This window comes from Megalobrama amblycephala, linkage group LG17, assembly GCF_018812025.1.
Source record: "Megalobrama amblycephala isolate DHTTF-2021 linkage group LG17, ASM1881202v1, whole genome shotgun sequence".
Taxonomy (NCBI): Eukaryota; Metazoa; Chordata; class Actinopteri; order Cypriniformes; family Xenocyprididae; genus Megalobrama; species Megalobrama amblycephala.
Window position 1 is genome coordinate 39,634,547 of NC_063060.1, and position 13,496 is coordinate 39,648,042.

At 36.2% G+C, this 13,496-nt stretch overlaps 2 gene segments (V, D, J or C); both read left to right on the top strand.

Moving 5' to 3' along the window:
- The first annotated feature begins 257 nt into the window (after window positions 1-257).
- On the top strand, window positions 258-1,302 carry LOC125251748. The segment is given in 2 exon segments: window positions 258-534; window positions 708-1,302. Coding segments are annotated over 2 exon segments (441 nt in total).
- A 10,278-nt stretch (window positions 1,303-11,580) lies between these two features.
- Window positions 11,581-12,320, top strand: LOC125250993. The segment is given in 2 exon segments: window positions 11,581-11,830; window positions 11,929-12,320. Coding segments are annotated over 2 exon segments (399 nt in total).
- The last annotated feature ends 1,176 nt before the right edge of the window (window positions 12,321-13,496 follow it).

Here is a 13,496-nt window from a genome sequence, read left to right on the forward strand (position 1 = left end):
AAAAAAAACTTTTTAGGAAAATCAACATCAAACTAATTGATCTTAACTTGGGTTTTCTGAGTAAACAAGCCATTAATACACAGCAAGAATAGCTTTTACTTTTATTTCACTGAAGTAGATCCACTCTGCAAACATAACGTTGAATCCTCAGTCCGTGTGATTCTGCACTGTGTGGAGGGATGTCTTAACATGTCTTTTTTTTGTAATTTTACTCAAATTACATTAGTTATAGGACCTATCTGTTCTAAATTTTAGCAACAATTACAAATTTGTAGTAAAGTCAACATTTTGGTTAAAATCAAGTAAACATACTAGTGTTTTTATAGTAAAGAATACTATTTGAATTTACAGTATGGTTTCATATGTTTTCAGTGTTCATGAACTGATGTCATTTTAATGCTGTTCTCATCCTCTGACACTGACAGATAGGAGGAGCCTGTGGAGATCTGATATAGAGCAAACTAAACTCTTTTTCTTCCTACAGTGCAAACATGACGATCCTTTGTGTTCTTCTTCTGCTATTGTTGATGAAAAGTAAGAGAAATTTCCTGAGTCTAAACCTTTAATCACATGCTTTCTTGTTTTGTACAATGTTTGGAGTTTCATCTCTTTTTTTATATTGCTTGAAACTGATTTAACTGACTAATGCATCAGCACGATTCTTTCTTTGGGTAAGTTTGATCAAAAGTTTAATGGTTGTCTTGCAGGGGAGACATTTGCACAGTCAATAACACCGCTGGAAAACAAGGTGCTTCAATCTGCAGGAGATGAAGTCACTCTGTCCTGTAAATATGATGGAGCTGAAGAAAACCTGCACTGGTATCGTCAGTATCCGGGATCCAAACCAGAGTTCCTCGCATACATTTTTCCAGAAGGAACTAAAAGTGAGCCTCTTCCTCCTCGTCTTTTACCTAAAGTCGATAAAAGCAACAATCTTGTGTATCTGGAGATCTCCTCTGCTGCAGTATCAGACTCTGCGCTGTATTACTGCGCACTGACGCCCACAATGACAGGAAACACATCCTCACTGTACAAAAACATCCTCAACAATAAATCTCATAAACTAAAGTTTCAGGAAAGGGCCAGTGCATCACAAAACACTTAAAATATCATAGATCAGTTCAGACAGTGGTGGTGTGAAGAAAGAAAAGTAGCAGTAATGCATCTAAACATCTTATGCAAAAAAATTAGTAATAAAGAAATGCATCAATAAATGCATGAATTGATAAACAGAAATGTAAATCCTACAGATCTTTTCTATAAACCTGATGATGGTGATGATCTCAAAAGAAGAAGCTTTAAAGTTTTGTAGGTCGACTACATCACAGAGATACAAAAACAAGAAGAGACTCAAAACTAAAATGAATTATTTAAAAACATTTGAGAAGTTAGGTCATAAAAATTGTTGATCTACAGTAGTAACAATATATTTTTCATACTCAGTGTTAAAGATGTCACTCTCACATCACTTTACTATTGTGTTATATATTCTCAAATATTCAAACAATAATCATAGATCAATTAGACAAGCACATTAGTGATTGTAACTAGATCTTTCTTCTCTTCTCCAGGTGTGAAATGTAAAACTTGGCCATGATGTTTCTCAGAGAGGAGGGACTACACAGATCTGACACAATCTGATCTCTTCAGTGAAACAATTCAGTCTGAATCATCTTAAAGTGAACACAGCGCACTGCACAATGGAGATTTATTCACTTATTCTCTTCTACAGTCTGGCATGTATGTATAATTATGTTATATGTATTATCTATTGTTAATAATGAGTTTAATTAAAACAAATCTAATGTACCTTTTCCATATTCTTTTCAGCTGCTGTCTCTGGAAACATCACACCGAACAAAACAGAGCTTTTTGCTGAGGAGGGTTCAACTGTTACATTATCCTGTCGTTATTCCTCTGCAGATTATCTATTCTGGTACCGTCAGTATCCCGGATCAGCTCCTGAATTTCTTGTGATCATCTTAGATGGTACAACAACCACCAAACACTCTGATGTAGATCCAAGACTGTCTGTTAAATTCACTAAATGGGAACAAACTCATGTGTATCTGATCATCTCCTCTGCTGCAGTATCAGACTCTGCTCTGTATTACTGTGCTCTGAGGCCCACAGTCACAGGAAACACAAGAACACTGTACAAAAACCTGTTACAATGAGAGATGAGAGAAAAACAGCAACATCTTTTTTATTATTATTGTTATTTGTTACAATGAGATGGCGCTGTTTCATTTATGCAATACTGGCAGTTAACCATAAGAGGGCAGTAGTTACTCAACATTACCTTTGACAATACAGCAGCTGTTCATATCAATTGTTTACATTTTATATCAGATTTTATATTAAATATTCTTAAACCTTCACAGAGTGCAGATCAGAGGACACAGTTGATCAGACAAACATGTGACTGAAGGAAGACATATGACATATAAAACAGATTCAGCACTATAGGTTAGTATTTTTGAAGAATTATTATAAAATGGTGGGAAAAAGATTTATCAAACACAATTAAATGATGTACAATATACAATACAGCATATGGATGAAAGTGAACAGCAGCAGGAAGTTGAGCGAGGAGGAAGTTCCTGTGTGTGTTTGTGACTGATCTGCAGTGACTTACAGCTCAAGCACTGAGAGCCTCAACAGAGAACTGATCTGATCTGATTCAACATGGACACATGCTTCATACTGATTCTCATTGTGGGGACAGGTGCGTTATTTATTAATTAATTTCTGTACATAAACAATTACAATTTTAAAGCATCAAACAGCATTTTTTTTTTTTTTTTTTTTTTTTTTTTTTTGTAAAAAGTAAATTGTGTTTGCAATATCATTTTGTCAACCTTGCCTTCACAAATCAAAAATCGCTTTTTATTGTTCACAGGTTTGGTGACTGGAGACAACATTGAGCCAGATAAAGAGAGAGAAAAAAACATTAAAGAAACAGAAACTGTCAAGATGAGCTGTTCATATAGTACAAATAGTCAAAATGTTCTGCTTTACTGGTACAGACAATATCCAAACAAAGAACCTCAGTATTTATTACGCAAAGGAGCTCGAGCAACGAGTAGTGCTTATTATGAACACACTTCTGATAGTCGGTTTCAGTCGACTACATCAGAAACATCCACTGAACTCACTATTACTGATGTACGTCTGTCAGATTCAGCTCTCTATTATTGTGCTCTAAGAGCTGGAGCCCAGTGATACAAAACATGAAACACGTCGTACAAAAACCTGAAGCTCTTTTCACTTTGAACCGATCTAGTGAAAACCACAATCAAAACCACAATCTATCCAGCCCCAAATGTAATAAACTATGTGGTAACACCTGTGTGAGGCTGAATTAGGTCTTTGTTATAAGGCATAAATTAGAAATTTCAGACAAGAAACATTAACAACATGACCAGATATCATATTCCACATGTTCAAACCACTTTTCTTATGGCCATAAAATTTGCAGTTTAAAGTAATATTGTTACAAATGGTTGCAAACGGATGAGAAATGCTGGATCTAAGTGCAGCAGAAAGTTTAACAATAACTAGAAACAAAAACACTCTTCACTATAAAACAAGATCTGAACAACCAACATAACGCAACGGAGAACTGACCAAGAACAGACTGAAACACACGGCTTAAATTAGGGGTGTCGCGATATACTGAAAAATCTATATCGTGTTAATTAAGAGTGTGGCGATATATCGCGATAACCGATAATCTTTTGTATAAATTGTATCTTAATTTTAATCAATGTTTCATCAACCAATTGTCTGGATTTAATAAATAAGAAGCAAATGTTGCAGACAATATAATGGAGGCACCGACGCGATCACTTGCACGTGAACTGGAGCGCGTCTCATAAATGAACCAAAACTCAGCGTATAAACTACTTGCCTCATAGACATGAGAAGTATATCTATAGAAAGCTTGAAATGTCTAGGCGTACTTTTAAATTAAACAATTCGAAATGAAAAGAAATAGGCTACATATGTAACGGTATGAAATGTGCATTTAAAGTGCAGACAGAGACATTTTGAATGATTTAACATGGAGAATTAAGACACCATTTTGACAGTATATGGTTTGTTTGTGTTCAAGCCATCTTGGTTATTTTCGTAAGGATAATATATATTTATAATGCTATGCTAATCTACATGGCCTTTAACATTGTATAGAATACTGTAAAAATAATATAATTCCTGCCTCTAAATAAAATCACATGGTCTTTAAAATGTGCATCAGAAAGTGTTTTTAGTTCTTTAGGAAACATTCAGGCAGTGTTTTTTACTCCAGTTTGAAATCAAATACTAAATGCATGTCTTGCTTCATAAAAATTTTGCTAAAGACAGAATGCAAAAAGTAAAAATAATTGTGCCTTGTATTCGTCAGTATGATTATTACCCTTAGGTATAGTTGTATGCAATGGTGTGATTCATTGGCTTAAAAAAATGAAAAAGACAAAATAAAGTAAAGATGAATTTGACTAATAACATTTTTTTTTTCAAGGTTTCTAAAGATATCGTGATATATCGATATTGTGAATTCTTTTGGCCATGATAACAGTGGTGTGAAAAATCTGATATTGTGACAGCCCAGCTGAAATACACTGATCAAACACAGGAACAGATTGGATGATTATCAAGACACACCTGAACTCAAACTCTAATCAAATCAGAAATCATGATACAAACAGGCAGAGGACAGAACTAAAACACAGAACAAGAAAACCAACCTAGAATCAAACGATGAACAAAAACAGATCAAAAACAAACTCTAAACATGAACAACTCAAAACGTGACAAATATAATGTTTCTGAAATGTTTCTCTGGCAGAAACATCAATTTGTTAAACCGCTTTCTCTCTTAGACGTAATGCACTTTTTAAAATTCCTTTAAAATGAATATATGAACTTTGGTAACACTTTATTTTACTGTCCTTGTTACACGTTACATGTTACTATAACTATAAATTTGGAATAATTTTATTTACACAACTAGCCTAAACCAAACCCTAATCTTACTCTATATTAAGTACATTTAGTTAATTATTATTACTCTGTACTTAAATGTATAATTACACAGTAACAAGGACACCTAAAAATAAAGTGTAACATTAACATTAATTGTATGGATTGTCATTCCACTTCCTGATATTCTAATTCCAATTCAAATTCAGTTTCCAGTGGGATGTGACCAATTCAATTCAGATTCATGAAAGGGAGACAATTTTTTAAATTCTGAATTTTTCCTAATGCTGCTTGATATAATTTGACTTAATCAGAAAATAAGCACAATATATCTAATATTATGCTGGGATTGGAAAATTAAATAACCAAAGTGAAAATTAATATTTCTTAAACTTTTCAAACATTGCATTGCTTGTAAATGCAGATGAAACTGAAAGGCAAATTTCAGAAATCTAATTTGCAGGACATTAATATATTTCCTATATTAAACATATTTCAAAATCACACACAAAACACAGCAGAGAGAAAACAAGAGAAAACTGAGTGTGATTGGCTCTTTCTTCAGTTCCTCAAGTGTGAAATATAGACATGATGTTCTCAGAGAGGAGGGACTCAGAGTTCACAGATCTGACATGATCTAATCGTGTCTGAAAGAGACTGTGGATGAAACCATTCAGTCTGACTCTTCTCAGAGTGAACACTTGAACAATGAATCTTCATTCACTTATTCTGCTCTGTGTCTCAACCGGTAAGTTATTTGGTTAATTATTAAAATTATTTTATTAAAAATTTATTAAAAATGTCTCACTAAAAACATACAAATGTTTTCTGTTTCAGCTGCTGTATTTGGAAATGTCATCAAACCAAACAAAACAGATGTTTTTGCTGAGGAGGGTTCAAGTGTTACATTATCCTGTAGTTTTTCTGCCTCTGGAGCTCAAGATTATCTCTTCTGGTACCGTCAGTATGGAAGATCAAAACCTGAATTTCTTGTACTCATCCTTGGAAGTGCAAAAAAAGCTCCGTCTGATGTAGATCCAAGATTCACTGCTGAAGTTGAAAAAAAGGAACAAAATCACGTGTATCTGATCATCTCCTCTGCTGCAGTATCAGACTCTGCTCTGTATTACTGTGCTCTGAGGCCCACAGTCACAGGAAACACAAGAACACTGTACAAAAACCTGTTACAATGAGAGATGAGAGAGAAAAAATTGTGAGAAAGAACCTAGTATACAAATAATTACATAATCTAATACAAAAATGATAAAAACAACATTCTAAAAGTGAGTCATATTATTTTTTACATTTGTTACACAATGAGATGGCGCTGTTTAAGTTGTGCAATACTTGCAGTTAACCATAAGAGGGCAGTAGTTACTCAATAATACAGCAGCTGTTCATATCAATTGTTTACATTTTATATCAGATTTTACATTAAATATTCTTAAACCTTCACAGAGTGCAGATCAGAGGACACAGTTGATCAGACAAACATGTGACTGAAGGAAGATCAGTAACATATAAAACAGATTCAGCACTATAAGTTTAGTATTTTTGAAGAATTATTATAAAATGGTGGGGAAAAGATTTATCAAAAACAATTAAATGATGTACAATATACAGGTGCTGGTCATATAATTAGAATATCGTGAAAAAGTTAATTTTTTTATTGTAAATTATTTTTAAAAATGAAACTTTCATATATTCTAGATTCCCTACATGTAAAGTAAAACATTTCAAAAGTTGGTTTTTTTTTTTAATTTTGATGATTAGAGCGTACAGCTCATGAAAGTCCAAAATCCAGTATCTCAAAATATTAGAATATTTCCTAAGATCAATCAAAAAATGGATTTTCAAAACAGAAAAGTTCAAGTTCTTTAAAGGTCCCGTTTTTCGTGTTTTTTTTAAGCTTTGATTGTGTTTATAGTGTGCAATATAACGTGTTCATGTTTTGCGTGTAAAAAAACACAGTATTTTTCACATAATTTACTTATCTGTATATCGCTGTTTCCACTGTCATAAAAACGGGCTGATGACTTCCTTGTTCTATGAAGTCCCTCCTTCAGAAATACGTAACGAGTTCTGATTGTGCCAGCGGTTCCTGTGTTGTGATTCGACAGCAGTTTAGCGCATCTTGCCTGGAAAGGTCACGCCTCTTACCATAACGTGGAGATGCACGCGCTCAGTGTTATTGTAAACATGTCTTTAATTTTACCCTATCAATTTGAGCCGTAATCAGACCCGGTGATTGGACTGCGGGATGAAAATAACAGCGTTTCGACGACATGGCAACAAACACACTCTACAAACGCAACTCTTGTGTATTCCTGTGGGCGGAGGTTAGTCAAAAAACTGTTTTAGTGACGTCATTAAAGAAGGAAGTAGAGGGATGTAGTCCAAACTGGCCGTTCGATGTAGGCGACTTCTGTTAAATAAAATATCTCGCTTGCCATTGAACTTTGAGCTTTAAAATTTTACAGATTTTATTTATACTCTAACAACAACATTACACACTAACTAAAGTTTGAAACATGGGATCACGAAGAATGGGACCTTTAAAGTATGTTCATTTGTACACTCAATACTTGGTCGGCAGCACATATTACAGCAAATGACTTGCTCCTAGCACAAATTACAGCATCAGTGAAGTGTGGCATGGGAGTGATCAGCCTGAGGCACTGCTGAGGCACTATTGAGCCTTCAGATCATCTGTATATTGTTGGATCGACTGTTTCTCATCTTTCTCTTGAAAATATCCCATAGATTCAGGGGTCAGGCATGTTGGCTGGCCAATAAAACACAGTAATATCATGGTCAGCAAACCACTTGGAAGTGGTTTTTGCACTGTGGGCAGGTGCTAAAGTCCTGCTCAGGCCCGTCACGACAAGGCAAGCAAACCAAGCAATTGCTTGGGGCCCCGAGCTGGCCTGGGGCCCCAAGACAACGACTGGTTAAGAATAAAATGCAACGACACTGTGTGAGCGCCCCTTTGATCGTCAATGCAGTAAATGACACTGCAATGACACTGTTATCGGGATCCCCCTCAAGGGGGCCCCTCTCAGTAGTCGCTGACAGCAGCCAGCCAACCACGTGATCTCTGCTGCCGGCAAAATACAAAACCTCCTCGGCAGTCATGAAGCGGAATTATGCTTCAGGAAGCCAGAAGAGAAAGAAGAGATGGGAGGAGGAGGATAGCCTCGTTTACTCTGCATGCGCCTCGCCTATTTTTGACGGACGCCCAAGACGCACAGCTCAAATACAAAATAATCACCCTGAGTAAACTCCCACTCATATTTCACATCATTAGGAGACCAGAAACTGAAGACAAGAGATTCAAAGTTGAAAAACTTGAAATTTCTTTGTTTTTGTTGTCCATAACTGGAATTTTAAGTGTATTAACTTCATCTGTATGGCTACAACAAAATAAAATATGGCATAGCAATAAACACAATTAAACCGGGCAAAATATAACCATTTAGCCATTAAAAACATGAAAAAAAATCAACGAAAACAACGTTGGACAGGCAAATCTCAGGCAAAAATAAACCTTTTTTATTTATGCACAGTATATGCAACAGCAGTATTTGCACTGTAAACCTTTTTTATTTATATAAAGTGTGGGTGAACTTAAACTGTATGGCTATGCTGTGGTTCCTGTAGGCTTTGCTTGTGTGCGGGGGTCGGGGGTCCTCCATGTCCATTTTGCTTGGGGCCCCCAAATTCCTTCAGACGGCCCTGGTCCTGCTGGAAAAGGAAATCAGCATCTCCATAAAGCTTGTCAGCAGATGGAAGCATAAAGTGCTCCAAAATCTCCTGGAAGATGGCTGCATTGACTTTGCACTTGATAAAACACAAATCATTACTAACTTCAGAAACTTCCCACTAGACTTCAAGCAGCTTGGATTCTGTGCCTCTCCAGTCTTCCTTCAGACTCTGAGACCATGATTTCAACATGAAATGCAAAATTTACTTTTATCTGAAAAGAGGACTTTCGACCACTGTTCACTGTCCAGTTCTTTTTCTCCTTAGCCCAGGTAAGAAGCTTCTGATGTTGTTTCAGAAGTGGCTTGGTAGTCCTTTTTCTGAAGATGCCTGAGTGTGGTGACTCTTGATGCGCTGACTCCGGCTTCATTTGACTCATTGTGAAGCTCTCCCAAGTGTCTGAATCGGCTTTACTTGACAGTATTCTCAAGCTTGTGGTCATCCCTGTTGCTTGTACACCTTTGCCTACCCAATTTCTTCCTTCTAGTCAACTTTGCATTTAATATGCTTTGATACATCACTCTGTAAACAGCCACCACATTCAGTAATGACCTTCTGTGACTTACTCTCTTTGTGGAGGGTGTCAATGATTGTCTCCTGAACCATTGCCAAGTCAGCAGTCTTCCCCTTTAGTGTGGTTTCAAAGAACAAGAGATACCCGGAATTGTAGGGATGGTCATTTAATGAAACTCAAATGTAAATATTCTAATATTTTGAGATACTGGATTTTGGACTTTCATTAGCTGTACGCTCTAATCAACAAATTTAAAAAAAAAAAAAAAAAAAACTTTTGAAATGTTTTACTTTACATGTAGGGAATCTAGTATAAATGAAAGTTTCATTTTTTAAAATAATTTACAATAAAAGAAGGAACTTATTCTTATTCTCACGATATTCTAATTATATGACCAGCACCTGTACAATACAGCATATGGATGAAAGTGAACAGCAGCAGGAAGTTGAGCGAGGAGGAAGTTCCTGTGTGTGTTTGTGACTGATCTGCAGTGACTTACAGCTCAAGCACTGAGAGCCTCAACAGAGAACTGATCTGATCTGATTCAACATGGACACATGCTTCATACTGATTCTCATTGTGGGAACAGGTGCGTTATTTAGTAATTAATGAAATTATGAACAAAAATATTTACTTTGTTTTCAAATCTCAAACCTCAAAGGCTAAATTTATATTATAGGTAAATTTGATTTTTGCAAAAGACCTCTGAAGAACAGGCGAATCTCAACATAACACCGACTGTGACGCAACAGTCGGGATCATTAACATGTTAGCTTTAGCCCCATTAGCCACAGCCTAGGCTACTAACAAACTCATTCAGAATCAAATGTAAACATCCAAATAAATACCATACTCACATGATCTGATGCACGCATGACGAACACTTTGTAAAGATCCATTTTGAGGGTTACATTGGCTGTGTGAACTTTGCTTATGCAATGTATTATAGAGCTGCGAGCATTTAAAGGGGACACGCACAGAATCTGCGTATTTTTAATTAGGGATGTCCAGATCCGATCACGTGATCGGAAATCGGGCCCGATCATGTGGTTTCAGACTCGATCGGAATCGGACGTTACCGCCCGATCAGGACTCGGATATATATGTATATATATTCTCATTATTTTTAACACATCTATAGTAATGCGATGGCACAGAGTTAGGCCTGTGTCACACTGCAAGCGTAAGCGGCGCGTGAGTAGCGCATATTTTTTCAGCGTGCATGTCAACCAACGGATGCATTCACACAGGCAGCAGGAGCAGCTCGTAAAGCGTCAGGCAGGAGCGTCGCGTAAGCAGCAGTGCCGCGATCGTCTCGGCACCGAGTCTATCCCTGTGTCTCAATCAGCTCCCTAGCTCCCTAGGTCGTGAATCAGTATATAATGAAAGTGAATGTGGCTGATACCCTGATCAGTGCCCTGACTACTGAACTAGGGAGCTGATTGAGACACACGCTGCGCTGCTGACGCTTAATTAAAGGGAAAGCACACTTTTGATGGACAAAATAAATATAATTTCACACAAAAAGTGTTCAAAATGCACACAATACGCATGTCTAATGTGTTTTAACAAGAATTTGAGTATGACAGAAAAGAAAATTAAGAATCAAAAATAATAATAGAAGATTTACCCTTTTAAACTTGTTTTTTATTATTCAGTTTGGGTTAAAGTATGGTGTATTATAAAAAACTAAAGTAAACTAGCTAGAACATATGATATATATAAACATTATTTTAGTTATTACACAGACTGCAGCATACCCAAATCAAACCAAATATATTTGTTTTTATATTAGCCTTTTTTATATTTACTGTTGCACTAAAGTGAAGTGAAGTGAACAATTTAGCCTATGTTATTTATTACTTGATTGTTCAAGCTACCTCACAGAAGTGCTCTGTTTGTAATTAAATAAAAAATAAGGAACATTCTGGATCTGTTTTTTCGCTCTTCTTTATTCTTTTTTTTATGTATTATAGAAGAATCGGATTGGGACTCGGTATCGGCAGATACTCAAAATTAAATGACTCGGACTCGGACTCGAGGGCAAAAAAACCTGATCGGGACATCCTTATTTTTAATTATGCCCCAAAATAGGCAGTTAAAAAATTTAATAATAAAACATCTATGGGGTATTTTGAGCTGAAACTTCAAAGACACATTCAGGGGACACCTTAGACTTATACTATCTTGTGAAAAAGGGTTCTAGGGCACCTTTAAGATATGTCAGTACAAGTTGCTCTCAGTTAAAACAGCTCAAACATGCATTTTAGTCTAGGAGTAGCTTAGGCATTGTCTGTGAAACCAGGGGATTGTGTAGGTATATCATGCCACAAGATGGCAGCGTTCTCAGACATTCACTAGGAACTGCAGCAATGAACAACAGAATTGAACTTACAGAACATAATGTTATAATGTTCTCAGAGAGGAGGGACTCAGAGTTCACAGATCTGACATGATCTAATCGTGTCTGAAAGAGACTGTGGATGAAACGATTCAGTCTGACTCTTCTCAGAGTGAACACTTGAACAATGAATCTTCATTCACTTATTCTGCTCTGTCTCTCAGCAGGTGTGTTATTCGGTTAATTATTATAATATTTCTTTTAAAATTTTGTTTTTATTAAAAACATCTCACTAAAATGTACAAATGTATCTTTTCTATTTCAGCTGCTGTATTTGGAAATGTCATCAAACCAAACAAAACAGATGTTTTTGCTGAGGAGGGTTCAAGTGTTACATTATCCTGTAGTTTTTCTGCCTCTGGAGGTTCAGATGATCTCCTCTGGTACCGTCAGTATGGAAGATCAAAACCTGAATTTCTTGTACTCACCTACAGTAGTAAAAAAGAAGCTGCGACGTCTGATGTAGATCCAAGATTCACTGCTGAAGTTGAAAAAAAGGAACAAAATCACGTGTATCTGATCATCTCCTCTGCTGCAGTATCAGACTCTGCTCTGTATTACTGTGCTCTGAGGCCCACAGTCACAGGAAACACAAGAACACTGTACAAAAACCTGTTACAATGAGAGAAACAGAGGGATAGTGAAAATGAAGCTAGTATAAAAATAAGTAATGAATCTAATGCTGTCATGTGTATTCTGTTCTGTGAAGTAGCTAACATAGCATAATCAGATACAGCTTTATTTTTAGTAACAGTAATACAGCATTTTCTCCATCATACAATACGTTTTAAAATGAATTGCATGACATTTATCAACACAAGCCATCTAGTATTTAATATGATATTCTAAAATCGATCTATCTTACTGCAGTGTGTAACAGTGTCTCACAGCAGCCGCCGAGCGAACGCACAGAGTAACGTTATAACATCATTTTCAACACACTCAAATGTATCTAATATGATAAACAGAGCTGCGTTACCTCATACTCATGACCGGAAAAGCGGAAGCGGCGCCAGCGACTGTGTCATAATAAAAGTCCCGCTGCTCGTGAGGCGTGTGTTGATCAATCGCTCCAGCTCCTCGTTCAGTTCCCACAACACTTGGTCCTGCTCTGCTTCATACTACAATAATGTTAATAATCACATCCATGATCATGATTTCTTCCAGAGTCATATCCCTATTCTTTTGCACCGTCCATTTAGGTGGAGACCACATGTCCCAAGATTCCACTCTCACCTTTAAATGATAATGACATTGTGGAGGCACATTTCTGCCACAGGGCTGCAGTGTTGTCAAATGTTCTTTAGAAACTGCAGCTGCACTGTTAATGTAATATAAATAAAAATATGACATTATAGAATATAAAACATTCACAACGTTTCAGGCAATACACATATTTCATGTCGTCTATATCTCAGAAGGACAGAAAATAATTTTGAAAAGAAAATTTTATACTAAAATTGTTGTAAAAGACAGACAGACGGACATATAGATAGATAGGTGGGCAGACAGACATCATGTGACAGTGAGCAGGAAGTTCATGTGTGTCTTTACGTCCTTCAGTGTCTCACACACAGTGCAGCAAAGAACTGCTGATCTGATTCAACATGGACAGATGCTTTCTGCTCATTGTAATTATGGGAACAGGTAAATAATTTTTTTTTTTTTTTTAAAACAATGATTTAACAATCTTATTTTTCTAATTTTGACTGTTTGCATTGTGTCATGTGTTTGAAATGTTTTTGGTCATTCTTGCTATGACAAATAATTTTTTGTTATTCTGATTATTGTTCACAGGTTTGGTATCTGGAGACAATATTGAGCCAGATAAAG